General features: G+C 52.5%; 1 protein-coding gene across 1 annotated transcript in view; it reads left to right on the top strand.

The window, feature by feature from the left end:
* SPECC1 (sperm antigen with calponin homology and coiled-coil domains 1) overlaps positions 1-27,277 on the top strand; it is a 98,066-nt gene extending 70,789 nt beyond the window's left edge. The window contains exons 11-13 of the mRNA XM_023764858.1: positions 17,492-17,608; positions 22,320-22,379; positions 25,258-27,277. Of these exons, the coding sequence (XP_023620626.1) occupies positions 17,492-17,608; positions 22,320-22,379; positions 25,258-25,347 (267 nt within the window). The 3' untranslated portion in view covers positions 25,348-27,277. The remainder of the gene's footprint in view (positions 1-17,491; positions 17,609-22,319; positions 22,380-25,257) is intronic.
* Positions 27,278-27,826: the final 549 nt, after the last annotated feature.

Below are 27,826 nucleotides of genomic sequence, written 5' to 3'. Positions count from 1 at the left end.
ATATTTTGAAACCAGACTTAAGGGCTTGTGGCTCTTACATTTTCTTGGTAGGTTTTACCTTTTATATCAGTTAAACCATTTGACTAAGAGTGTACATGTTTATACTGATATCACTGTCCCATTTCTGTCCAGCTTTTATTGCGTGATGTATCATTATACTTTATTCAGTCTTTCCTGCAATGCTTGCTGTAGGTGTGCTTCTTATAGTTTAGCTTTATGTGTAACCTGAAAATTCCTCTAACAGGATTTAGCCATTCACATTTCTTGTAGCTTATTAGTGTATATTTTGTCTTACTTCAGCTATCTTATTTTATTTTTTAGTATACTTTTTTTTAAACATATTTTTAAATATATTTTATTGATTTTTTTACAGAGAGGAAGGGAGAGGGATAGAGAGTTAGAAGCATCGATGAGAGAGAAACATCGATCGGCTGCCTCCTGCACATCTCCCATTGGGGATGTGCCCGCAACCAAGGTACATGCCCTTGACCGGAATCGAACCCGGGACTCTCCCATCCGCAGGCCGACGCTCTATCCACTGAGCCAAACCGGCTAGGGCAACTTTTTAGTATACTTTTATAACTGGTTTTCTTTTTCCTGACTTCCTCACCGACCTGGTGAGGCATGTGGTTGAAGGTGGGGAAGCTCAGACATCCTTGCCTAAGAATCTGAGTGGCAAATGGGTGATCATGTGAAGTTTAAAGCTACAGTCAGTTCTTATCAAATTGGAGTATTCATTTTCCATCAAAATCAAAGTTTTAACGTGTAGGGCTAAAGAAGCCGGTGGAATTAATGTCAGTGGCATTAGTATCTTCACCTCCCTCCGTCTCCAGAACCTTTCCATCTCCTCAGGCTGAAACTCAGTTCCCATTCAGCATACCACCCCCCCCCCAACCCCCCCACCCCCAGCCCAGGCACCTTCTCTTCTGCTTCGCTTCTGTGAATGTACTGATTCCAGGGACCTCATCTGAGTGGATCACACAGCATCTGGCCTGTGTCCAGCCTATTTCACTTAGCACCGGTCCTTGCGGTCCATCTGTGCTGTAGTTCCTCAGCCATTCAACACCCTTGTGGGGCCTCCTGGGTGAACTTAGCAGGGCCGCCCCAGTCTCCCAGAAGCACAGCTCTGCAGACCACTCACCACCATGGCTTTGAAACGTCGCACGGCCCTGCAGACTGAACTAGGCCCATGTTTGCAGTCTGTGGGAGGGTCTCCCTTCTCACATGGGAAGGTAGCTGCTCTGTTTTTCCTCTCTGTCTCAGAGGTATAGAAGGCAGTCCCCTCTACCCTACCCCAAGCACCACTACAGGAAGGCCTGGGAGAGCAAGCCCTCCATGCCCTGACGGAAAGGGAGAGTGTTTGCTCACCCAGGACGGGGCTCCAGAGTTCTTTAAGTCATAAAGTAGGTGCTGAAGAACCGGAGGTAAGAGGGTAACAGGTAGGGAGCAGGTTGGAATGGAGGCTGGGCGTAGGTTGAGCAGGACAGCAGGGACCCCACCCCCTGGCCCTGAAGGAGTGGCTGTTGGTCAGAGGCCCAGCTCCGGGCACATCTGGGAAGACCAGAATCCCGCAGGAGGGCTCAGCCCAGCCACCCTGGAGGCAGAGGGAGTCACTGCCTGCTGAATTCTAAGGAAACGCTGGGGAACTGAGGGCGGGACCTGGCGAGCTTTAGAGAGAACAGACTCCACTTACAGGTCTTGACACGAGTTAGCGGAGTCTTCTGCCTCGAGATGACTATTTAAAGGAAACATCGGCATCCCCATGTGGCCAGGGCACACTTTTCATGTGTGTAGAAGTATTAGGTGTCTTGCCAGCTTCAGGAAGTAAAAGCAGGTTTCCAGATGGAGCCCTGTGAGATTGTTTCTCCTGAGGCTGATTTCAGAGCTTTGTCTTCTCGCCGACTCCCAACCCCCTCTCTCCCCTCCCTCCCCAGCCAGCAGCTGGCTGCAGTGTGGCGCCTCCACCGCCAAGCCACTCTCCCATCCTCTGGAGCGATGGGCCCAGAGTTCGCTGCAGTGCTAGGTCCCCCAGGACAGCATGAGGGCTATTTAAGCAATCACAGCCTGGGAGCATCTGCAGGATGTTTTTGCTGTTCTCTTATTCATGAAATGTTCATCTGGGAAAAGACGTTATCTAGCCACAGACGCTTATGACTTCAGAGACTGAATCCCATCTTTCTGGGAAGTGGGAGGTGAAGATTGTCTGTCCAGCATAAATTAAACTTGGTCTTGGAACTAAATTCTGTAGAACAAATTATTTAGTTTTCATGTGTTGTAACTGGACAAACAGTGGGTCCGTACTGCCTGTCACTACTCGAGCCAATTAAGCAGAGACAGGGTTGAATCATATATGAGCATTTATTCCAATACTGCCGGCAATATGGGAGAGGAGCAGGTTAGCCACAGAAATCTGCTCTGCAGCCCTCCGTTAGCCAGCTGCTTATATGGCAAAGGGCGGTGTACAGATATGCAAAACGACTAGGGGTCTTCACCGGGCTTAGTGATGTGCAAGGGCTGGGGTTACAGGGGAAACAGCCAAAGGGAGTGCCAGGTGGGCAGTGAACAGGTGAGCAGGCTGGAGGTCTGCAAAGGCCTGCGGGTGTGCAAAAGGGGCTGGCGACTCTGGCTTCTGCAGCTCAGTTGTCCATCTTTCCATGATGACAGGCAGCTCCAAATGGGGGGAAGGCTCCAGGGCAGCTGCAGCCAGGGTAGAACGTGCCTTCTTTAATCAGAATAAACCAATCCTGGCTAACAGAGCATGGCTCATATTTCTTACAGTTCTAGCTGGTTCCCCAGCATTCTGTTTCTGGCCCCTTGCGGTATTATTTTCATAGTAAGCACATCCAAAAATATGGAAGTGCTGTTTCCCTTAAAACAGATTCTCCCTTACTAAAAATATTCCAGTTGGAATGCTGGAGCATCAGAGCCTGGAAAAGAACCACGCAGTTCTCTGAACTCTGTGGATCCTCCTAGGAATGTGTAGGGAGTGAGCAGCCATCATGTTGTGGGGTGGGGTGTCTAACGTACAAGGTGGGGGACCTCTTTGAGGGCAGTTTGGTAGAATCCAGCATAATTCATCCCACGTGTGTGCGGAGTAGTTACAGAAGACTGGAAACAGCGTAAGCAGCCTGTTGTATCCATTCTATGATGACCTTTACGTGACCATTAGAAGAGAATGAAGTAGCTAATGGTGGTGAAAAATGAGCTAGTATTTCTTGACTATTCACCATGTGACAGGTGCTACTCCAGATGCTTCCCATGTGACTTGTGCGTGTAATGTGCACTGCAGTCCTGGGAGGGGCCTGCTCCATGCCCACTGTAAGGGTGAGGAAGCCACGGTGTGAAGAGGGTACATAAACGATCACACTGATGCAACTAGTAAGTGATCGCCAGGGTCTCTGTCTGGTTCCATAATCCATCTCTCAGTCTCTGAGCTTCACTCGTTCTGTGTGTTGTGAAGGCCCTATCTCATTAGATCTTCGTAAGTGGAGGCAGAAAGCAGGATGCGTGCTACCGTTTGCATAAAAAGAGGAAGGAAGTGTGTGTGTGTGTGTTCGCACAGAGTGGTGCTGTCCAATATGGTGGCCCCTAGCCACATGTGGCTCCTAAGCACGTATAAGGTGGCTAACTGAAGTTTAAATTTTACTTAATTTAAGCTAATTTTAATAGCCACGTGTGACTAGTGGCTATTGTATCAGACGATGCAGGGTAAGGCTTATATGGAAGAGTGCAAAAGATCATTTTATCTTGTGGTTTTCAAACTCTAGCAAAAGCTCTGCAGACACTGTGGTTGGAAGACAGGTTCCACGCTGCTCATTTCAAAACCACTCCTATATGCAGCGGCTTCATTAGATGAGGAAACTGAAAGCCAGAGAGTGGGGTTCTGCCTGAAGTCGCAGCCACAGCTGCTGCAGGGGCAGGCGGAGGGCCTGGGAGGGGGCGCTAGGCAACCCGTCTCTTTTCCTCCCCAGAGGGATTTGCGTCTCAGCTGCCAAGGCTGTATTCAATCAGATGATCAGCTCAAAGGCAACAGCAAACAGACTCTGCAGTGTTTTCAGGCCTCCACGTTCCAGACTCAGGCTTGTCTTGCCCCGCCTGCTCCACTGTGTGTGGTGAGCCCGCGCCAGGGACCAGGCTGTGTGATGTGTCTGCCCCTGGGCACCGCGCAGAGGCCTGGAGGAGGCTTGCGGCTGTGGTTACCCACTAAGCCATGATTGGCTCCACCTTCAGCCTGGAGAGCTGACCTGGGAGTTTCCTTCCTGTTTCCTTGGGTGACTAGTGACAGAGATAGATCATCTCAGCTGGGAGAAGGTGGGTTTAGGGTGCTAATGGATTACTGAGCCTAGAAAGTGGGTGATGGGATAATTCTAGGATGAGTGGAACCAGCATATCTGCATGACCTTTTTTAGAAAAAGTCAGGCAAGATGAGAGTCATGGGACCATGACCTTTTTTAGAAAAAGTCAGGCAAGATAACAAGTGAAAGTAGTGAAAATGAGGTCATCAACTCAACAGAAAGGCTGTGGAGGAAAGCAGGCGGAGACAATTGCAGAAGAGTGTTTCTCCAGAATCTGGGGTGCGGCCTGGGTCTGACCTGGGGCCAGGCCGTGGCAGAGTCTTGGGAGCCAGGCCGAGGGGCGCAGAGGCTGCTCGGGCAGCTGTGGAGGACCCGCGTCCCCAGGCTGAGCATTCATCCTCTGTGGGCGGCGCGAGGGCGCTGGCGTGGGTGTGGACCTAACTGGGCGGTTTAGAAGGCGTTGGGCTCGGAGCAGTTGCAGTGAAACCAGACCAGGGAGGAAACGTGGGGGGACTCCAGTGTTTGTGATGAGAAGAAGGAGGAAGCGGGAAAGATACAGCTGCAGCTGCTCTTCTGATGGCAACGCCCTGTGGGTTCTGCCTCGGGGAGGGGGGGGGGGCGGGTGTTGTGCGGCATCCGCCTGCAGGTCCTGAGCTGGAGCAGCCATTGTCGTTAGAAAGCTCCATCGACAGAGGCTGTTCTGCCCTTCCCTCGGACTCACGCCTGGTCCTCACCACGGGTGTAAGCGGGGCTGGGCCCACTGTTTTTCAGGCCTCAACCCTTAATTCCTTCAACAGGGATCAAACGAGGAAGAATCATTTTTTTAAAGTAAATTATTCTAAATTAATCTCTAAATTTAATGCGATTCCAATGAAAACCCCAACAAGATGTCTTTATTCTGGAACTTAAAACAAGTGAAAATTCACCTGGAAAGACAAACCGGTAAGCACAGCCAAGGTAGTTCTGAGAAAGAGTAACAGTGAGGGGAGTGCCCTCGGGCGGCCGTGGAGCTGCAGTGGAAAAGCCCCCCCCCCACCCACCAACCCACCCCAATTCCCAAATTTTGGTCCGGGACTCTCCCACCTTCGGTTCCGGGATGGAGAGCACAAGCCGTGCCTTAGGCCTGAGCGGGGCCTGTAGCTCGTGTGTAAGAGGAGAACAGTTATTTCATTAATTAGATTGAGTAGGGCCACATTTTAAAAATTCTTAATAAATAAGCAGAAGTTTCTAGACTTGATGAAATAACTGATTAAAGCGATAATATGAGTAGGGTCAGAAGAGGAAAGGAATTTCAAAGCAATTCCAAAGTAATTTGCTTGAGGAACAAAAGGTTTCCGTTCTCCCTTTGCAGCCGATGAACTCAGAAGTTAACTGTAGCAAGGGAAGTAACCTCAACTCAGAAGTTAACTGTAGCTGATTGAGAAACTACCCCACAATGCAGTGGTGTGGAGTGACCGCGGCGCCTCCCCTCTGCCCGGCCCTTGCCCTGCCTGGGGCCTCTCACGGCTCGAAGCTGGACAGTGGGGGCTGACCAGGCTCTTTTCAGCAAGCCCTGCCCTTGGCGGGCGGGCATCCACATACGAAGCCCAGGCTCCCCGAGAGGGGGTTTCAGGAGTGTGGTCATTCCTATTACCTCGCCCTGGGAGTCCCCAACTTACTTCTCTGCCTTCAAGCGATCGTTCGGGCCAGCTTGGGTCCCAGAGGAGCTGGGAGATTTCAGAGAACCCAGCACCTCTGACCTATCAGAGGGGAATGTGAGGTCTTGGCCTGCCTTTCCAGCACATTCTTAATTGCAGCTTCCTTCCCTCATCTATTGTCAAGTCTTTACTCTTCTTCCTCAGACATATTTTTAGGAAAAAGAAAACCAAGAGGGCACTACCCCAGGGTCTGTTCCAACATAGAAACATAAAATTATTAAGATTCTTATTAATTACAGGACAATAAATGACATCATTAATATTTTCTTAAGTATTACTTTTCCTAATTAAAAGTCATACATGGTCATTGTAGAACAATTGGAAAATATACACAAAAAGAAGATGAAGAAATAAGCTTAAATGTCATCTCATTTGCATAGATTCCTGATTCTGATGGAGGCTGTTTCCACCCAGTGTTGGTGTTTCCAGGCAACAAAGGCAAATCAGATGAGCCTTGTAGCAGCAGATGCTGTGGGCGGTTGGGTTTGCTTTGCTTCTTTCCAGGGCGCTAGCTAAGAGGGCTGCCTCTGCACTCACCCACCGGGCTCTGTCCCAGTCTCAGCCTTCCTGAGGGAAGGATCTTGGGTGGTCAGGGTCAGGGTCGGCTTCCCAGCGCCCTTCAGCTGGCCTTGGCCCAAGGAGGGCGGTGTTCTGTCTCACGCAGTTCCTCCTAAGCACTCCGAGAGACGGAGCCTGTTCGGAGATGCTTGGAGTGGTACCTTTTTTAACATACGAGACTTCCTTTCCCCAGAACTTGCTCTCACTCAGAAATATCTCGGAAGTATTTATATCCTAAGAAAGTTAAAGATAATTTTCAGTGAGTAACTACCATCTCCTTTGGGAAAAGAATCAGCAAGTATCTTTTCCTCCTCCCTGTGCTTTTTCCTCGCAGGAACCCTTAGAGCCACAGCTTCATAGCAGTAGCACTCTTTGTAACAGCCCCGTTCAGTCCCTAAGATGATCAGGGTCTGCCTGTCTTTCTTTTCTGCTTCCCTCCTCCCTTCTTTCCTCTCTTTCCCCCTCTTTTCTTCCCTCTCTTTTTTCCTTCCTTTCTCCTCTCTCTCCCCCTCCCTCCCCTCTCCCTGGTTGAGGGGTGGCGGCAGTGTGCCGCTCAGTGGGTTTTCAGGAGGTGAGTGAGCCCGCATCACTAGTGTCAGGGTTAGAGACAGGACTGTCCCTACCCAGCACCCTCCTCATCAAGGAGGACAGCGATCCAGTCGGTTTTATTCAGGAAGCTAATTGAAGACACATCCTTGTCGAGTGCTTTGTTGGCTGTTGTCCGTTTTCCTCTAAGTTATTCTTTTGATGAACCCTGCGATTCAGCTGCGTGGGAACTGGGGAAAGGAGGGGATCATATGAAGCCCTTGGGTGTTCGTGTTATTCTCCTTCCTTCTGTCCTGAGTCAGGCTGCATCGTGAGCGTTGAGGACTGTTGCCCAAAGCTCAGCAAGACTCAGCCCCGCTCTCCACATGTGCGTTCCTTCCTGCCGTGGTTTCCTTCGCCTCCCTGGTCAATACTGGATCTCAGCCCACTTCTCTGGGCCGCACCCGCCTGGATGGGTTCAGTGCAGGGAAACTAGTCACCCAGCGCTCGCTGGTGGACTGCTCTGCGCTGCCGCACGTCCCTGGACTGTCCGCATGGCCCGTCCACAGGGCCCCTGGGAAACGCCGGCCCGGGACGCCAGCGCCCTTGGTCCTTGCTGCCCTTCCCCCTGCTCAGTGCAGCTCTCCCTGCAACCCTGGGTGTGCGGATGAGAGTCCACAATACCGCTCAGGTCATGGCAAGACAGGTCCACAGTGACCAGTAGTTCAGATGATGTGCAGGGAGAGAAAGATCTGGTAAAGCATGAATCATCTCCTCTCTTCCCTGAGCCTTCCAGAACTGTGCTGCCTTGCCCGCTCGCTGCTCATTCACCACAGCGAGCCTTAGTGCTCCCCAGTGTGCCCTCAGTGAGCGCAGGACGGACGGTGCCCTGCAGGCTGGCCTTCACCACCCACCGCGTTTGAGGCGCCGCAGGCGCACACACATTTGCATTGTCCAGCCAGCTGTGTTGACTTGGGGATTATTGATTGAACACTTGTGTCCAGCTAGAATTTTAGAGATTTTCAAGTCTCTCTGCTTCAGGAAACTCGCGATGGGGTTGCTGCGCTCAGAAGTGAGAGGGGAGAGGTGGTGGGTTGGTTGGCATGTTGGGGTCATTGTTGGTGGTATTGCAGGTATCTCCCATTGCCCCAGAAGTAGGAGGGGAGAGTCCCCATTCGATGGCATAATGTTCCTGGAATGAATGTAATATCACAGTCATGGCTGCCCTCCCTCTGCCAGCGTGGGAGCAGTCCGCAGGCCTCCCGTGGCGAATGTAGGAGGGGCCTTTCCTGGCCGGGGCTGGCTCACGACCTGAGTGGGTCTCGTGTTCCTTTCTTCGAGGGACAGGCCCGGTCTCTCCCGTGTGCGGCCCTGCCGGCCTTGCTGTGGGGCGTGGGGCTGGGCACGGTGCGCCGTGTCCCCGGCAGGAGTGGGGCTGTGGGCTCCTGAGGCTGGAAGTCATTTTGGTTGATTTTCAACCCTGGCTTTGATCTCACCCAATTTTATATCCTAGCGAATAATTTCAAACTATTACACTTATAGGTCAAAAACTGTTCTTAAATGGCAGTTAACGAAAATACTGGGGACTCCTCGGGTCCATTTGGCCTCTCAGAATGCTTCTGAAAATTGTGCAGATAAAGAAAAATGAGGGGATGGGGTCATCTGTGATAATGTCAACAATAAAAAAAATAGAGTTCTAACCAGTTTGGCTCAGTGGATAGAGCGTCGGCCTGCGGACTCAAAGGTCCCAGGTTCGATTCCGGTCAAGGGCATGTACCTTGGTTGCAGGCACATACTCAATAGGGAGTGTGCAGGAGGCAGCTGATCGATGTTTCTCTCTCATCGATGTTTCTAACTCTCTATCCCTCTCCCCTCCTCTCTGTAAAAAATCAATAAAATATATTTTTTAAAAATAATAAAAAAGAAAAAGAAAAATGGTGTTTCGTAGCATGCATGGTACAGGAGGTGTGTGTATAAAGTGTTTCCATGTTTATCAGGCATTAGAAGCTTCTGGTATAAATTGTGAAGGAATGGAGACGAGGGGGAGGCAGAGAGAGAGAAGAAGGAGGCACAGCAAACAGGAATGTGCTTTGCAGTTTGACGGACTGGGTTCCATCCTGACTCACACCAGCCATAGGGCTTCAGCTTCCTCATCCACAGGCAGGCACTGCCCACCGTGAGCGGGGTCCTGAGGTTGGAGGTTGGAGAGAGGCAGGGACAGGCAGGGCCCACAGAGAGCGGGGTCCTGAGGTTGGAGGTTGGAGGAGAGGCAGGGACAGGCAGGGCCCACTGTGAGTGGTGGCCCTAAGGTTGGAGGAGGGGCAGGACAGGCACGTCACGGACGCTCAGCCATGTCTCTGCTTTCACCACCACCATTGAAGGGACTTCATCTTGACCATGGAGCATTTGGCTTTCTGTTTAACATGGGGCCTTTCCACCCGGCTGGCATGGCCCAGTGGTTGAGTGTTGACCTATGAACCAGGAGGTCATGGTTCGATTCCCGGTTGCGGGCTCGATGCCCAGTATGGGGTGTGCAGGAGGCAGCCGATCAGTATTCTCTCTCATCATTGATGTTTCTGTCTCTCCCTTCCTCTCTGAAATCAATAAAAACATGTATTTTTTAAAGTAAATAAAGAAATGGGGTGGGGCCTCTGTTGGAAACAGCAGCACCGCGCCCACACTCCTCAGGAGGTTGCTGTCGGTGTAGTGCCCGCCTGGTTATGCAGGTGCCTCGGCCTCCGCCATGAGCAATAGCCACAAACAGGTGTCACCAGGAATAACGCCTGGCTTGCCTCCCCCAGCCACAGCACCGTAGGTTAGAGGGGTGTGGGAATGGGTCTCAGAGCACCTCTGTGGGCAAAGAAAGGAAGGAAGGGGTTCGGCCTTGGAGAGCTGTGACGCCTACTTCCTGCGGCCGCCTGGCCCTGCTCCTCGCGCCCCCCGGGCCTGATGCCCACACACCTGTTTCAATGCTGAGACTCTGAGGGAAGGGGTAGGTTTTAGCCCCCACCTGTTCCTCTGCTTTTTGTAACAGACAGAACTCTTTGGAAACTGTAAAATCAAAGTGTTTCCTGCTTTTAAAGCAGCATCCAGGCCTCAGGGAGCTGTTGGACCCAGGAAGACTTTTGAAGCCCCCAACTCCAGTGACCAGCTTCCCAGGGTCCAGCCATGCCATTCACTCTGAACAGGGAGCCGGCCCCCCAGGCACTCAGACTCCACGGAGTGCAGAGCTCAGCACCTCTTACCGCTCGGCTGTGCTTGCGTCATGAAACCAGAGCGCCAGCGCTGTGGTGTGCGGCGCTTCTGCTGGAGCCTCCCGGCTGAGTGCAGCTGAGCGCAGCCGGAGGCAGGCATGTTCCTGAAAGCGCGGCTCTGGGCGTCCGGGCGCGGCCCTCCTGGCTCCGGCTGGAAGCAGGGAGGTTTGGTGGAGGAGACTGCGTGGAGAGCCGTATGCGCTGGGCAGCCACCTCCTCTGGCCACAGCTTCTTTCCTGTGAAATGAGGCCTTGGACTTGCCTTGCCATTCAGGGCCAGGAAGCTTAAGCTGAAATGGGAAATTCCAGATGAAAAGCTCAAACAAGACTATAGGCCATTTGCTTCCAAAACCCTCAGGAAACCTGAGAAGAAACATATTAAACCATATGTTTATTACACATTTCCATCTTTTATATATATCTATATATATACTAGAGGCCCGGTGCACGAAATTTGTGCACTGGGGGGTCCCTCAGCCCGGCGAGCGCCCTCTCGCAGTCTGGGAGCCCTCGCTCCTTACCGCCTGCCTGCTCCTTACTGCTCGGCTCACTGCTCCTTACCACTCAGCTCACTGATCCTTAGCGGAGGCGGGAGAGGCTCCTGCCACCGTTGCTGCGCTCGTCAGCCTTGAGCCTGGCTTCTAGCTGAGTGGTGCTCCCCCTATGGGAGTCCATTGACCACCAAGGGCAGCTCTGCATTGAGCATCTGCCCCCTGGTGGTCAGTGCTCATCATAGTAACCGGTTGTTCTGGTTGTTCCACTGTAATGGTCACTTAGGCTTTTATTATGTACACTAGAGGCCAGGTGCATGGATTTGTGCACCGGTGGGGTCCCTTGGTTTGGCCTACACCCTCTTGCAATCTGGGACCCCTTGGGGGATGTCGGACTGCTGGTTTTGGCCCGGTCCCTGCAATCTGTGCACCAGGCCCCTAGTATGCATATAAGATCTTTGGTTAATCTCTTCCCACCCTCCCCCCTTCCCCCTTCTCTCTGAGATTTATAAGTCTGTTCCATGTTTCCATGCCTGTGCGTTGAGCATCTGCCCCCTGGTGATCAGTGTGTGTCATAGCTACCGGTCAAATGGTTGGTCACTTAGGCTTTTATATATATACTAGAGGCCCGGTGCACAAAAATTTGTGCACTCGGGGGGGAAGGGCGAGGGGGGGTCCCCCAGCCCGGCCTGTGCCCTCTCACAGTCTGGGACCCCTCGGGAGATAACGACCTGCTGGCTTAGGCCTGCTCCCGGGTGGCAGAGGGCATGCCCAATCCCTAGGTGCAGCCCCTGGTCAGGCTCAGAGCAGGGCTGATTGGGGAGTTGGGGCGCCGCCCCCTGTCATGCACAGAGCAGGGCGGATCGGGAGGTTGCGATGCCACCCTCAGTCACACTCAGGGTAGGGCCGATTGGGGGGTTGGGGCACCGCTCCCTGTCACACTCAAGGCAGGGTCGATGGGGAGGTTGCGGCGCCACCCCCTGTGACGCACAGAGCAGGGCCAATCAGGGGGTTGGGGCGCTGCCCCCTGTCACTCACAGAGCAGGGCCGATCAGGGGGTTGGGGCGCTGCCCCCTGTCACTCACAGAGCAGGGCCCATCAGGGGGGTTGGGGCTCCGTACCCTGTCACACACACAGCAGGGTCGATCAGGGGCTTGGGGAGCTCCCCCTTGTCATGCACAGAGCAGGGCCCATCAGGGGGTTGAGGAGCTCCCCTCTGTCATGCACAGGGCAGGGCCAATCAGGGGGTTTAGGAGCTCCCCCCTGTTACTCACAGAGTAGGGCCGATAGGGGAGTTGGGGCACCGCCCCCTGTCACACACAGAGCAGGGCGGATCAGGGGTTGGGGCCGCTCCACCCTGTCACACTCAGGGCAGGGCCTATGGGGAGGTTATGGCTCTACCCTGTCACACACAGAGCAAGGCCGAGGAGGGGGGTTGGGGCGCCACCCTCTATCACCCACAGAGCAGGGCCGATCAGGGGGTTGGGCGCCGCAACTGTCACACTCAGGGCAGGGCCGATGGAGAGATTATGGCTCTACCCTGTCACACACAGAGCAGGGCCCGTGGGGGGGGGGGGGCGTTGGGGCGCCGCACCCTGTCACACACAGAGCCGCAGGGTGATCAGGGGATTGGGGAGCTCCCCCCTATCAGGCACAGAGCAGGGCTGATCAGGGGGCTGGGGCGCCTTCCCCTGTCACGAACAGAGCAGGGCAGATAGGGAGGTTGTGGCCCCGCCCCCTGTCACACACAGAGCCGCAGGGCGATCAGGGGGTTTGGGCGCTGCCCCGTCACGCTGATCCCGGTGCCGGGAGGCCTCGCTGCTCCGCTGATCCCGATGCCGAGAGGCATATTACCCTTTTACTATATAGAATAGAGGCCTGGTGCATGGGTGGGGGCCGGCTGGTTTGCCCTGAAGGGTGTCCTGGATCAGGGTGGGGGTCCCCACTGGGGTGCCTGGCCAGTCTGGCTAAGGGGCTGAGGGCTGTTTTCCGGCTGGCGGGTGACTGAAGCTCCCAACTGCTCCTTTTTTTCTTTTTCTTTTTTCTATTCTGGGCCAGCTTTAGCTCTGAGGCCTTGGCTGCTGAAAGCAGGTTTCTGGCCTTTACCTTCTGTATTTGATACAATGTTGCGGTCCGGCTGGCTGAAGCCCGGCTAACTGAAAGCTGGTTTCTGGGGTTTTGTTTAGCTTCTATATTTGTTACCCTGTTTTTTAGAGTTGCAGCTCAGAGGCCGGCAAGTCAGGCGGGGAACGTTGGAGTCTGCCATCACTGGAGCAAGCAAGCCTCCCTGTTCGCTTCAGTGCATGGCTGCCTGCTGCCATCTTGGCTGACAGTTAATTTGCATAAGGATATGCTGATTAGCCAATGGGAAGGGTAGCGGTCGTACGCTAATTACCATGTTTCTCTTTTATTTGTGTAGATACTAGTAGCCTGGTGCACGAAATTCGTGCACATTAAAGGGGAATTAATTAGCAGAAATATTTTAATATTGCTCTTTGCCCTTTCTGTATAATAGAAGTGTGAGAGATGAAAGGAAATTAGTAAAATGTATATGAAAATAATATATAAATTTATTAATAAACAGTAACAAAAGGATATAACAGCAACAGAGGCATGATATAAAAACGACAAAACATGATATGAAAACAACAAAAACATGATATAAAAACAACAAAAATATGATATAAAAACAACAGTGATGCAAACAATGACTGATAAAGTGATTCAACTTAGTCTAATATCTCCCTGTACACCACATTAAGAGTGAAAACACTTTCAGAGTACTTGACTAATTTTCCTTGTGAAGTATTTAGAACTTTAACTGTAACGTCACATGCTCTTCAAACTCGAGAGAAAGCAACATATAACTGATCATGTGCGAAAACGGGTTCAGGTAGGAATATGCCTACTCTGTCCTTGTGATTTATTAATAGTCATCACAAATGCTGGCATCACAGGAAACCATCGTCGAATCAATTTAAATGGGAGGCCAGTGTCAGATGGGGATGAATCAATTCTTGGAATCAGAACAACTTCTCCCTCTGCAGATCCTGTTAATACTTCAGCTTTGATAATGTTAGGTCATAATCTTTTGATAATAAATCTGGTACCATTACAAAGACCCCATTTACTATTGAGATTTCTCAATAGCATGATGATTGCATCACTTTCTATTTTAATTTATGACACAGCATTCCCAAAGGAGGAATACTATTAAGAAATTCAATGGCAAAATTTTCCTTTTCAGCATCATCTGTTGAATCAATGGAATCATCACTCAAATATGTGTGAAAATCTCCATCGAGTATAACCAAAATGTCTTCCTTTAATTTTTGAACGTGCTCATTTTTTTGGACAAAGAATTGCATGTTTAGATATATTTTTAATATTATCTATAGATATACTATTTCCAAAGGTAGGTTCAATAATAGATCCATTACAAATCATTTTACAGGGGATTTCCATAATATCCATTCCTAAATGAAAACTGCTATCAAGTTTGCCATCTCCAAGTTTTACTAACCATTCACTATAAGCAGAATCCTCTGATCTCATATTTGTTTTAAGAGAGAACTTTCTGAATCATCCCCAAACATTACAGTACTTTAAACTCATTTGTACTATGGCCGATCCCATAGCATGTGGTACAATACTGAGACATTGTCAAAAATCCCCTCCAAGAAGGAGAACTTTCCCACCAAATACAACATTCAAATTCATAATTTCTCTTAGTAATCTGTCTATGGTGTTTATAGAATGACTGGATGCCATGATGCATTCATCAATAATGAGAAGTTGGGCCTTTTTAATAGTTTTAGCAACTTCACTGTTTATATCGAGTCTAGAAATTGAAGTTTCATTTAATGGAATTGGTCATTTATATTGGGAATGAAAGGTTCTTCCATCGAGAAGTAAATTGCAGCAATTCCTGTAGATGCTGTGTGTAAAACAGTACCACCACAACCTCTAATATAATGTATTAAACCTTTATTGTGGGGAGCCGCTACAGTGTTTTGGACAGCTTCAAGCCTTGGACTGATGAGAGGGCACAGTTCTCTCATTGCCACGTGCAAGCCCCAGCTTGGAGGGCAGGGCCCTCCCAGCACAATTATAGCCAACAGCTATAGTTGTAAGCTTGAACCTATGGTCCAAACACATGGCCCCACGTGCCTGAGTAATGTCGGCTTGATAGAGTTCAGGTGCATGTAGTTGAGTAGGATTGAAACCCAGGAGAATGTTGTAAACATCTTGGTCACTCCCTTACTTTGCCTCATGGCATCTGCTATAAAATAAAGACACGGCTGTGGGCGTGGTCGCTGTCTCTCAGAGAAGCAGCGTCCCACCGAGACCCAGCTTTCATTCCCTTGTCTGTCTTTTCTAAGCCTTTCAGCCACCCCCACTCAGGTTCACCCTTGGCTGTGCTGGCGCGGCACACTTTATAAAGATATGCCTCCATGCTCCGAGGGCTGGTTCCTGCCTCAAACCTCACCCTTACCGGAAACAGCTCCAGGAAACAGCTTGGGGGAGGGTGCAGCCATTTCCAAGACAACCCCTGCAGGACTGACTTCCTTCCGGTTGGTCGCGCCTCAGGTCGTGATGTTACACTCAGGGTTTTTATATAAGTAGATAGATATACTAGAGGCTCGGTGCACAAAATTCATGCACAGGTAGGTTCCCTAGGCCTGGCCAGCGATCAGGGCCGATCAAGTTACCCTGCCTCCCGCCTCCTCCTTCCCTTGCCGCCCACGTGCCGCCACCACGCGGTTCCCCGCCTCCCCGCCTTCTCCTTCCCTCACTCCCTCAGCGCCCCGCTGCCACCACTGGTCGCCCACCATGTCCCGCGCCACCCCCTGTTGGTCAGTGCATGTCATAGTGAGCGATTGAACTCCCTGTCTCCGGTCAAACTCCCGAGGGAACACTTTTCATATTAGATATTTATATACACATATATATAGAGATATACAGACAGTCCTCAGGAATACGTCGGACTTGAAGTATGTCGTTTCGTGGTTATGTCGCTATCTCCCATTTATTTATAAAAAAAAAGTTTGTCATTTTGACATATGTACATATATGCCTTATGTTGTTATTTATTTACCACAAGTAAAGGTCAGGAATTATTATCTTTCTTTTAAATTTTTTTTACTGTTTCATTTCATTACTGCTGTGTATGTGCTCCATGTGAATGACGTAGGTGCTTATGTAGGTGGGTTCTGACCTACGGTGAAAATGATGTTATGTCATGCCGTAGGAACAGATCTCCGACATAACCCGAGGACCTAATGTGTGTGTGTGTGTGTGTGTGTGTGTGTATTTTAGAGAGAGGAAGGGAGAGGGAGAGAGAGATAGAAACATCAGTGATGAGAGAGAATCAATGATTGGCTGCCTCCTGCACTGCCCCACACTGGGGATTGAGCCTGCAACCGAGCATGTGCCCTGACCGGGAATCGAACCGTGACCTCCTGATTCATAGGTCAATGCTCAGCCTCTGGGCCACTGGGCCACGTTTCCGTCCTTACACACACTGAGAATTCTGTACGTCTCCCGTGCGATTGGGCCTCCTGGCCTGCTCCCCTCACACCTGCCCCTCTAGTGCCACTGCCTCTGCAGACCACGGGTTGCCGTCCAGGGCAGTGCGGACTGGGGGCGGGAAGCTTGCATTGGGCTCGAGCTGGGGGAGAAGTAGCCAAGGTCCACTCCAGAAAACTGGCCATCACCGCCTCCCCTCTCGGTGGCTGGTGTGGCTGCCTACCTCCCGCGGTTCTGAGGAGGCAGAGCCCCCTGCCTCCCCAGCGGCTGCGGGGAGAGGGCAGGAAGGAGCCCCCCACTCCCCGAGTCCTGTGGTCGGAGCAGAAGTGCTCAGAGCAGCGGGACTGCGTACCCCTCCCCGGCCCTGGCACAGGCTGCATCCTGCCTTTACGCAGCCAGTCACCTCAGCCTGCGCGGGAAAGGGGTCGAGGGCCTGGAACCTGACGTTTCGTTTGGGACGAGCTTTGTGAGCCGGGAAGAAATGCTGTTAGGATCAGCAGAGTCGGGAGAAAGCAGCAGTGGTGACCGGGGTGAGGATTTAGAGGTGGAGGCGCACCCGGCTCCCAGAACCCCGGGGGACCGTGGGAACCCGTCACCCCCGAGGACTGCCGTATGGAGCTGGCCTTGGGTTTGTCATTATTCCCGGGGCTCCTGCCTGTCCTGCAGGGAGCTCCTTGCCCCATGAGCCCCAGGGTCCCGTGCGTGGTGTGCTAGCAGGTGAGGCTGAGCACTGGCGTGTGTCCTGCTGGAAGCCGCCCGCTGCAGGAGAGAGTGTGGCGTAGGAGCGGCCAGGCTGGCCCTGAGGGGCTGTCCTGGTCCAGCCATTGATAATGGGGTTGCCCGTCCCTAGCAACGTCCCTGGCAACACTGGGACGTGCAGAGCTAGTCAGGTGGTCGGCCTCCCATCCGCCAGAGGCAGACAGAAATCCCGGGTGTGTGAGTTCTACAGCCTTTTCCTCATGCTGTCCTGTGAGCAGATTTGGGCCGCAGCATGCTGTTCTGGTACCAAAGTTAAAGGCACTCCCAGCAGACTTGCGTCGTGTCTTGTCTTGCCCACAGCAAGCCCAGCGACGGCTGCCGCCCTGGCACAGTCTCGTTCAGATTCTGTGATGCAGTTTGACAGTAACGCTGCTTTCCCCACAGAACATCGACATCACCAACTTCAGCAGCAGCTGGAGCGACGGCCTGGCCTTCTGCGCGCTCCTCCACACCTACCTGCCTGCCCACATCCCGTACCAGGAGCTGAGCAGTCAGGAGAAGGTAAGCCCCATCGCCCCCTGCTTCTCTGGAACACGCTGGGGTGGAGTAGAAACCAGGATTCCGATACCGGGCGTGGGCCGCGTGGGACCCCCCGCGCGTGCTCTCAGACCCTTTCACCTTCCTCGCTCTGAAGCCTTGGAACCGAGATGAAACACACACTGTAACATGCTCTAGGCACCCCCATGGCTCCAATATAAGAGATCACAAGGGTTTAGGGGCCTGTGGACGAGGACCAGATAACATTTCTGCTTCTAAAGCCCAGCGTCTGTCAGTAGCAGGAGGGCAGATCCAGGAGCCTGCGGGGTAGAGGGGTGAGCGAGGGCGTCCGCAGGGCACAGGGGGGGACCACCAGGCGGGGCGGTCGCAGCCCTCACAGCGAAGCCCCGTCCAGCAGCGACCTCGGCGCCATCCCCCTCCTGCCCCTCATTTTTCAGGCTCTGCCTTTTCCGTGTGACGTCACGAAGATAACTGAGTAAACAATGGGAGTAACACAACCCAAAGCGATCGGGAGACCTCGCTAAGAGGGTGTGAGTGTGAGCCTTGGCACTTACCACACTGTACCCACCGGTGCCTTCCTGAGAGTGTGGGTGCTCGTCCCAGGCGCCGCACCCCCAGGCTCTTTGCCCCCAGTCGGTGAGGACTGTGGGGAAACGAGGAGCCCGAGTGTGTGCTGCACATGGTGCTCTGAGCGCAGGAGGCGCTTCCTGGCGCTGGGTTGTGTGGTCTCCCCAGCGCCCTGCGGGTCGGGTGGGGTGGGGCTCCCAGACTGCCCAGTGCTCAGCTGCAGGGTCCTGGCACAGCCTCCTCTCCCGGAGTCCGCGCTGCTGTCAGGTGTGCGGAGGTGGAGGAGTCGCTCCAGGCAGCTGGAGCCCTTGTGGGGCCTGTGGCTCCCAGCCTCCTGTCAGAGCAGCATTCGCCTCCCAGGCCTCAGCTGTTCCCCGGTGACCCCCCCACTCCCAGAGGAAGGCAGCTGCACTCCGGTGGGGTCACTTGCCCACTGCCTGCTGCGGTGAGCATGCTTGAGGGCGGCTTACGGCCAGCTTGCCGTAAACGTATTAAAGTTACTCATAAATGTTTTCAAAACGATGTGTAAACACAAGCAAATCCAGCCCACAGTGTGCGCTGAGTACGGTGAGCCTCTGGGATCCGGCTGGGGGGGAGGGCGGCCAGGGACGCTTTTCCTAAAGGAGGCAGATTTGAAGCTGGGTTTCCAAGGGGGCAAGGTAATTTGAATGAAACGTACCCCTCTGACATTTTAAAAATATATTTGTATTGATTTCAGAGAGGAAGGGAGAGGGAGAGTGAGAGAGAGAGAGAGAGAGAGAGAGAGAAACATCAATGATGAGAGAGAATCATTGATGAGAGAGAATCATTGACGGGCTGCCTCCTGCAACCCCCACACTGGGGATTGAGCCCACAACCCGGGCATGTGCCCTGACCGGGAATCTAACTGTGACGTCCTGGTTCATAGGTTGATGCTCATCCAATGCGCTACGCCAGCTGGGCCTCCTGCGACGTTAAGATGAGTGAAGTGTAGCTGCCTAGATGGGGGTTGGTGTAGCAACATGTCAGAAAGGGCATCAAGAGAGGCCTGTGCTGTAACGCCCGACTAAAGGCAAACCTAGGAATTGTGTGGTGTAGCCATTGATAGCCCGGAAAGTCAGAACGCGAGCTGGTCCTCCCCGACGGACACAGTCAAGCCAGACGATGTGCATGAGAAGGAATTTCTCGTAAAACTAGCGAGGACCCCTTCCACACACTGAAGAGGTCGACAGTCACAGGGTGAGAGCTGTAGGCCGTGGAAGGTGTGGCCTTTTTCAATCAAACGCATATTGTCGGTCAGCAGACGAAACCTCCACTTACGTTGAACGCTCAGGTGATAGAATGAAGTGTGTTTATGTCTGAGATGAAATAGTAAGGAGAGGAGAAATTCTGGACTTGGGACTCTTTCTCCCATCATTTCAGGTGAGTGCACTATCCTAGAACAGGAAGGTTCCAGGACTGCTCTTGTCCTCCGGACAGGACTGATGAAGCGGCGCTTTCTTCTCGCCCTGCGCTGCCTCCGTGGGCGCAGGCCCGGTGCTCCCTGCGCTGCCTCCATGGGCGCAGGCCCGGTGCTCCCTGCGCTGCCTCCATGGGCGCAGGCCCGGTGCTCCCTGCGCTGCCTCCGTGGGCGCAGGCCCGGTGCTCCCTGCGCTGCCTCTGTGGGTGCAGGCCTGGTGCTCCCTGCGCTGCCTCTGTGGACGCAGGCCTGGTCCTCCCTGCGCTGCCTCCGTGGGCGCAGGCCCGGTGCTCCCTGCGCTGCCTCCGTGGGCGCAGGCCCGGTGCTCCCTGCGCTGCCTCCGTGGGCGCAGGCCCGGTGCTCCCTGCGCTGCCTCTGTGGGCGCAGGCCCGGTGCTCCCTGCACTGGCCTCCATGGGCGCAGGCCTAGTGCTCCCTGCGCTGCCTCTGTGGGCACCGCTTCTGCCTGGGCATACTCTGTGTCCCCAGCAGTGGTCTCTCCTAAGGGCCTCCCGCAGTGCCCGGGGCAGTGCTCTGATGAAGAGAATTAGGGTAACATGTGGTCACCCCTCTCCCTAATGCTCCGTGACACACTGCACAGTTCCCGGTGTTCTGAGACGGTGCTTCCCGTTAACCACTTCTTCCTCGTTGCTCTCTGCTTAGAAAACAACAGCAGGTACATCAGAACCCAGCGGCGGGGCCTTGGGGGACCCCGTATAAAACCTCAGGCTTAGAAACACCTGTTCCTTAGACTTATTAGTGATAGAAGAATGCAAGTTAAAACAATAAAATATTCTTTTTAGCTTGTCACAGTGGCAGGGACTTTTGAAAATCATAATGTTCTGTACAGGTGAGGGTGTGGGAAAGTGGGCACATACATTTTTGCTGAAATTGGAAATTGCTCTAACATTTTAGAAAGCAGTTTGCATTAGGGGTAGCCTAAATCTGGCTTACAAAACCTCTCCTCCCCAAAACTAACCAAAAGGATTTTAGAAGTAAGGACCGAGGCCTCATTAGCGCCCGAACAGGAGAATGCAGCCACAGTCCGGCGGAGTTAGAGCGAGCCAGGAGCCCACTGGCTGCTCCTCTCTCCACAGCTCGGAGTGTGTGTGGAAACATGGCAGGCGCCCAGTTCATGCCCACTCACTGCCCTTCATTTGGAGGAAGAGCGCTGGCGCTTGGGCCTGCTGACCGCAGATGACCAGCTTGGCAAACCCCCGGCTGCGGGGGAGGAACGGGCTCCCTGGGCCTGGCACCCAGCGCTGGAGCCTCAGTCTCCAGGCACCAGATGTGCGGGCAGGGCAGCGGGTGCAGGCCGTGGGCACGGAACATGTACAAAGTCTAAATGGTTAAAATTGCAAAGTCTACTGGAACATAAAACATGAATATGTACAGAAACACTTGCCTCCCAATTACACTTACTTTACTAAGGTCATTAAATGTAATCCTAATGACTTTCAGATAAATTATGGAGGGGGGACGCATGACCCAGTGATTCTTAAATGTATCCAGATGAAGAAACATCAAGAACAACCAGAAAGAGTCTCACAAAGAAGCAACAAATTAGGGGAAAATTATTATGGCGCAGGACCTTTAAAATTCCAGGGAAGATTATTTTCACCCTCGTTATTGACCACGTGTGAGGGTACAGAGGGAACTGTTCTACGTGAATATTTCCAGAAAATGAGCCTGTCCCACCCCCTTCTTCAGAAGGAAGCCAGAGTACGCCCTGCCAGGGATTGTGCGGAAGTGGCATGGGGTTCTGAACGACTCCAGCCTGAAGATTCACAGGGTGGTGACAGGGCTGGGTCACAGGAGAACCCTTTGCGGGAAATGCGTTAGTGACACAGCACCATGACGGACTGTCGAGAAGGAAGTGCAGTTGGGGTGCACTGCTTGGTCAGTGCTGTTGGTTGGTTCTGGTTTTCAGAATTATCCTGTTAAGAGAGGAGAGAAGGCTTAAATGTGGTTATAAAAAAGGAACTGAGTGTTATCAGTTTCAATAATTTAAAAAGTAAAACCTGACAAGATGAAGGAACTTCCTCATTGTGTACAGTGGAGTGAGGAAGTGCTGTCCATAATTGATGGAATAAGAAATGGAGATATAAGGGTATTATTTAAAGTCACAAACATAACTCATAAAAGAACGAAAAGTAGCCATGTGGCTATAAGGAAGAAAAGGGAGAGGTGCATGACACCTGAGTCCTCACTTATTCCGGGAGGAGGTGTTATTTTAGAAATCAAGGAACAGTGTGTGCGGGTGTCGCCGAGCTGTGGAGGTGTCGCCGAAGAACCAGGGACAGGCATCAGAGAGGCTCTCCCGGGACCCAGGACCCAGGACGGGGGAAGAGCAGCTTCCCACTTGGTTATATGTAACTGTGTGTACACATGACTTTGATAGTTTTAATATAGCACCATGATTCAGCAAACAACTGTTGACACACAGCAGAAGTATATGCCCTGTATCTAGACAAAGTAAAAAATAACAGAATTAATAAAAATGTATCTGATAGTCAGGAGTCAGTAATGTCATTTTTAGTGACATTTATAACCTGACAATTTTTTTTCTTATACTGAGACCATTGTTTGTATATTTGGCTTAAATTTTTAAGTAGGAGTGGGTTTTTTATATAGGAGTGTCAGTGGTGGTCTTAGCAAAAGCTGTATGTTTTTAGTTGATAATTCCAGTTTCTCTGTCTTTTCACCTTAGAAAAGGAATCTCTTGTTGGCATTTGAAGCAGCCGAAAGTGTAGGCATTAAGCCCAGCCTGGTAAGTATCCTATTTTGTATCCTTGTTATATTTCAGTCTAATTATGTGAGGAAGAACTTTATGTCGTCTACTAACAGTTTCTTACAGAACATAGAAATACATTTGTTGAAGATGTGTTACTCATGATCTCTAATACAAAATTATCCAGTTGGTCAAACCACGTATGATTTAGAGAGGCTTTTCTAAGTCCTTTTGTAAATATGTTTGTATTGGTTTTTTAGAGAAAGAGGAAGGGAGCGAGAAAGAGAAACATTAATTGGTTGCCTCCCGTACGTGCGTGCCTGACTGGGGACTGAACCCGCAACCTGGGCATGTGCCCTGACTGGGAATTGAACCAGCAACCTTTCAATGCATGAGATGCAGTAAAAATCAAAGCCATGAGGCACAGCTGACACTGACAGCCCCAGGGCTGTCATTGCATTGGCCTAATTGTCAGAGTCATAAATTCCATTTTCCGAGGCCTGTGAGGAGCTGCTGACAGCATGATTAATCTCAGAAGCATTTAGGGATGTTTGTGAGCAATTTCACCAGTTCCTGTCATCAACAGAATAGAAACTTCCTATGTTATTAATTTTTTATTCACTATCTTGATGTGGATTGGAAAATAATATAATTACTCCTGACACTTTTAAAATGCATCCCATCAGAATGGACACAATACCCATCCCAAGCTTGTGAGTCAGAAAAGTGCTCACTTATATGTGTACCTGCAGCTAAATACAGGTTTCTGGGTGTAGCGTATGAGTAAGGACGAGATTTTTTAAAAGTGAAAGCACTACTCTCTTCCCCAAAAGTTAGCAAGCATTCCAGCCCATCGCGTGACACAGGTGAGGCAGGCTCGCGCATCGCTGCTGGGACTGCGGAGGGCCGGCGAGCGCGTGCCCACCGGGGCCGTGCTGCCCATAGACAGTCATGCGTCAGCACGTGAAGACATTCGGTTCTTCCCTGCCAGCCTGTGTGCCTTCAGGGTCTCTCCGGCCGCGTGGCACCGGCAAGGACGCTCAGCACAGGGTCGAGTAGGAGAGGGGAGAGGACCGCCTGCCTGTCCCTTCTCCTGACCTTAGAGGAAAGTTTTCCGTTCCTCACCACTAAGTATGACGTCCACTTGTGGGTTTTGGTGTCTATTCTGTATTATGTAAAGTAAATTCCCTTCTATTTCTAGAGATTTTAGAGCTTTTTCATTAATGGTTATTAAAGTCTGTGTAATGCTTTTCTGCATCTGTTGATAGGAGCGTATGCTTTCCTTATTTAGCCTGTTGGTATAAATCATGCTAATTGACTCCTGGATGCTGAGCCAGCCTCGACTCACCATGATTCAATCTGCTAATATTTCTTTTATTGGGGATTTTTGTGTCGGCATTAATGTGGGAAGTTGATCTGTAGTTTTGTGGTAAAGTCTTTGTCTGGTTTTGGTATTAGGGTAATGCTGGCTTCACAGAATGCATTAGGGAGTGTTCCGTCCTCTTCTGTTTCCCGGAAGAGATTGTGTCGAATTGGTTTTATTTCTCCCTTAAGTAGTTTAGGCAGGAGACTTTTTGTCCTTATATTCTGTGAAAACTTTCTTTTTCAATTTTTTTAGGTGTATGTGTGTAGAATGTTCCACTTACTCCTTCTCCACCCCTTTCACGACCAGTGATATGCTGATCATTTCTTAGTGTCACCAGGGAGCAGAATCAATGAACTGTATTGAGATGTTGAGCCAGCAATGCCAGGCTCCAGGCCATGCGGAGCCCAGCCTTACGCTCCGCTGCGCTTGTTTCTGCCTTTACTCCGGGTCCTTCCCCCGCTTTCCTGTGGCCACGAGAGAATACGAGTTCAGCCCCAAGTGAATTGTCAAGCACATTGAATGGCACGGATTTCAGGCAACTTCCAGCCCTGTTGCCTGGCACTTTCTGGCCTCTGGTCTCCACCTGCTTGTTGCTGACTAAGTTGGGGCAGAGGGGTAACCAAAAAGCATTGCATGGTAACAGGATTCTGGTAAAACAAATGCTTGCATTTTAAATTGGTTGGAGGATTTGGAGGTAATCCCATTCTTGGAATGCATCCTAAGGCACTAATTCAACAGAAGGAAACAAAACCACCCAAAGATGCTTATTGCAGAGTGTGTGATATGACGTGAACACAGCTGCCCCTCAAGCACTGGGAGGTGGCCGGGTCCTAGGAGGTGGCCGGGCGCTGGGAGGTGGCCGGGTCCTGGGAGGTGGCCGGGTGTTGGGAGGTGGCCGGGTCCTGGGAGGTGGCCGGGCGCTAGGAGGTGGCCGGGTCCTGGGAGGTGGCCGGGCGCTGGAAGGTGGCCAGGTCCTGGGAGGTGGCCGGGTCCTGGGAGATGGCCGGGTCCTGGGAGGTGGCCGGGTCCTAGGAGGTGGCCAGGTGTTGGGAGGTGGCCGGGTCCTAGGAGGTGGCCAGGTGTTGGGAGGTGGCCGGGTCCTAGGAGGTGGCCAGGTGTTGGGAGGTGGCCGGGTCCTCATAGGCGGCCGGGTGCTGGGAAGTGGTCAGCAGTTCCCTCGGCAGCGGCAGTGGCAGTGTGGGAGGTCAGTGTGGGAAGCAGGTGTGGCAGTCACAGGGAACCCAGAGAAGTGGAGACCCTTAGGATAACGGAATTAGGGTGACTTCCTCTTTTCACACTTTTTTTAAAGCTGCCATGTTGTTAACAGGTGAGCAGGGTGGAGGTCATGTCCCATGTTTTTAAAAGGGAAGGTGTCTTCTGAGTAAGAGGAAAAAGCTTTTCTTTTCCCCGATCACATTTCCCACTGCCTTGGTGCTGCCTGCACCTGCGCCTCCCCGGGCGGGGGGTTCTCACAGCGCAGCCCTGGCCTGGGTCCGGGCTGCTTTGTAGGGAGGGTGTGTGGCGCCCGTGACCTCTCCCTTCCTCCCGCAGGAGCTCAGCGAGATGCTGCACACAGACCGGCCAGACTGGCAGAGCGTCATGCAGTACGTCGCCCAGATCTACAAGTACTTCGAGACCTAAGCCTGCGGGGCCCGCCAGCCGCCACCTGCCATCGTCCCGGAAGCCCCGGTCACTCCACAGGCCCTGCTCTCACGTCCAGGGCCTGGCTGCTGGGTTTCAAAGGAAGGTTCCATCCAGGGGTCCAGCTGATAAATGAGACAGAGCTGGCTCCACCGTGCACCCACCTTGAATTGAGATGCATTTGGGGTGTGAGTTGGGGAAGCTTTGCTCTCCCAGGGCCTCCCTCCTTCCAGACTCAGGAGACCCCAGGGTGGTATGTGCAGCTGTGTGGCCTCCCCTGGAGCCGCCCTGAGATTCCCAGGGACAGCCAGCACTTCCTGCCAGTCCCCTCGTTACCAGCATCCCGGCTTTGGCCTTTAAAAAAACCTTGCCCTTCTACCCACCCACCCCCTCCAAAAACACCCAACAAAAGATAAGCATTTGCTCTCAAGCAGCCTGGAACACGTGAACCCTGCCGTCTGTGGTACGCTTATGGTCTAGGTAACAGCGGCACAGCTAGGACTTGGTCACAGTTTGAGACCACTGTCCTGCACATGCTGTGTGGATGGAAGATGGGCATGGGAGAATGAGAAGGAGCCCCTGGGTAGTTCGCGTCACTGTCCTGTGGGGGCCTCCAGGTGGGCTCTGGCTCTCCGGGCGGCGGTGCAGGTGGGAGCCTGGCTCTCCGGGCGGCGGTGCAGGTGGGAGCCTGGCTCTCCAGGCGGCGGTGCAGGTGGGAGCCTGGTTCTCTGGGTGGCAGTGCTGGGACTGGGTCACTCGCAGCTGCCTGTGCTCATGCCGAAGGGAAGCTGCAGTGACTTCGCCTCCTCCATCTGTCCTCCCATTTGCTCCACTCCCATTCTCGCCCACACACGCTTGTCCCATGTGCAGAATGAACCGACAGGAAGCCACTCGTGTGAAATCCCTGTGTCTGCTGGGGTTTGGGGTATTTGTGCAGTGAAACAGCCTACGGGTGTATTTCTTGGGATACTGGGCAGACAGCAAATTTAAACATTTCAACTTTAGACTTGTTTAGCATTTAGTACTCCAGCTGGGCTTCATGTTTACATGGCAACAAGGATGGGCAGAGGTGGAAATGCAGTTTCTCTGCTATTCTGGGGTCACTCTAAGTGACAGCAGAGCCCCCTCGAGCGGCCCCATTCGCCTGGGAGTTACGCTGAGCAAGTAACCACCGGTGGTTCTTCGGTGTTCCTGGCGGCAAATAAATGTACATTAAATGGCAAGTGGGGTGCGGTGCACATAAGTAAATCGGGGTGAATTCATCAGTGCCCTTCACTTGCTAATGAAGGTGCCCATAGCTGTGTTAGTGCCCCCAGACAAGGGTCATTGTCACAGGTCACTGGGTGTTACAACAGCGCTCTCCCTGCTTACGTCAATCTCATGGTGGGGCGCTGTTCCAGCCGGGCCGGAAGCTCCAGGCCCAGCTCTGTCCTGGGAGAGGCGAGTTCGCCCTCCCTCCAGGCCACCCGGCAGGCCCACCCGCCCTCCACGCTGTGGAGGTTCTGGGGCGCTGGGGAGCGCCTGGCCTGCCCATCAGGTGTGGGTCCTGCGTGTTGTCTGAGTCCCTGAGCCGAAGGAGAGAGCGGCTTCGTGGCCACATGGGGCCTGGCAGGTGCTGTTGCTGCTTTCACATTGGCCCTTGGTGTCCAGTGGAGGCGGAGGTGCCGTCCGAACAAGTCCCCTCCTCCTCTAATGAGCAAGTGAAAGCCTTGCTGGGCCGCTTCCTGTGGGACACTTGCCTCTCCCACTGCTTCTGCCTGCTCACCACCGCTGTGGGGGCGGAGCCCGGGCGGGTGAGCGGCCAGTGCTGGCTTATCACCTCGAGGCTTAGTGCAGGAGAGACCCTGAGGCCTTGGGATGGGAGGGGGGTCAGCACCCTCAGCGCCTGGTGCAGTGACTCCCACGGTGATTCAGCACAGGCTCGGGCGGGGGGAGGCGGGGGGCTGGGGTGGGGGGGGGGGGCCCTTTCCCCTCCCTCCATGCCGGTCCTGCTCTCTGCAGGTTAGAAAGAGGGGGAATGCCATACAAAAGGAAGACCATGTGCCAACTTATTTTTATAATTCAAGGAAGTTCCTTTACTACCATTTTGTTGCTGGTGGGCACGCGGTGGAGGGCGGAAGGGGCCTGCAGGCAGCTGGGTGCCAGGCCGGCCGGCACTGCAGGGTCTGGGGAGAAGCTGTCCCAGCCGGGGCTGAGCCACAGAACAGGGTTTTTAAATGTGTTTTTAGTTGGAGAGCTCAGAGCACAAGGGGAATGTGGGAAATAGATAAATAGAAACCCAGGCGGCATCAGCGAGTTGTGTCATTTCGTTTCCTGTCCTGAGGTTTTCAGAGGCTACAACAGCCATGTTTCTCCCATCTTCCTTCAGCCACTGCTCAGTCGTTTAAAAGTACTTGGTGGTTCTGCAGACCCTATTTTTAATGTATTATTTTTATATAAAAAGCACGTGTGATGTGCAAGACCCATAAGAGCAGGCGGG

Source organism: Myotis lucifugus, unplaced genomic scaffold, assembly GCF_000147115.1.
Source record: "Myotis lucifugus unplaced genomic scaffold, Myoluc2.0 scaffold_355, whole genome shotgun sequence".
NCBI lineage: Eukaryota > Metazoa > Chordata > Mammalia > Chiroptera > Vespertilionidae > Myotis > Myotis lucifugus.
The sequence above is the reverse complement of the archived record's forward strand: the minus strand, read 5'-3'. Positions and strand labels throughout refer to the sequence as shown.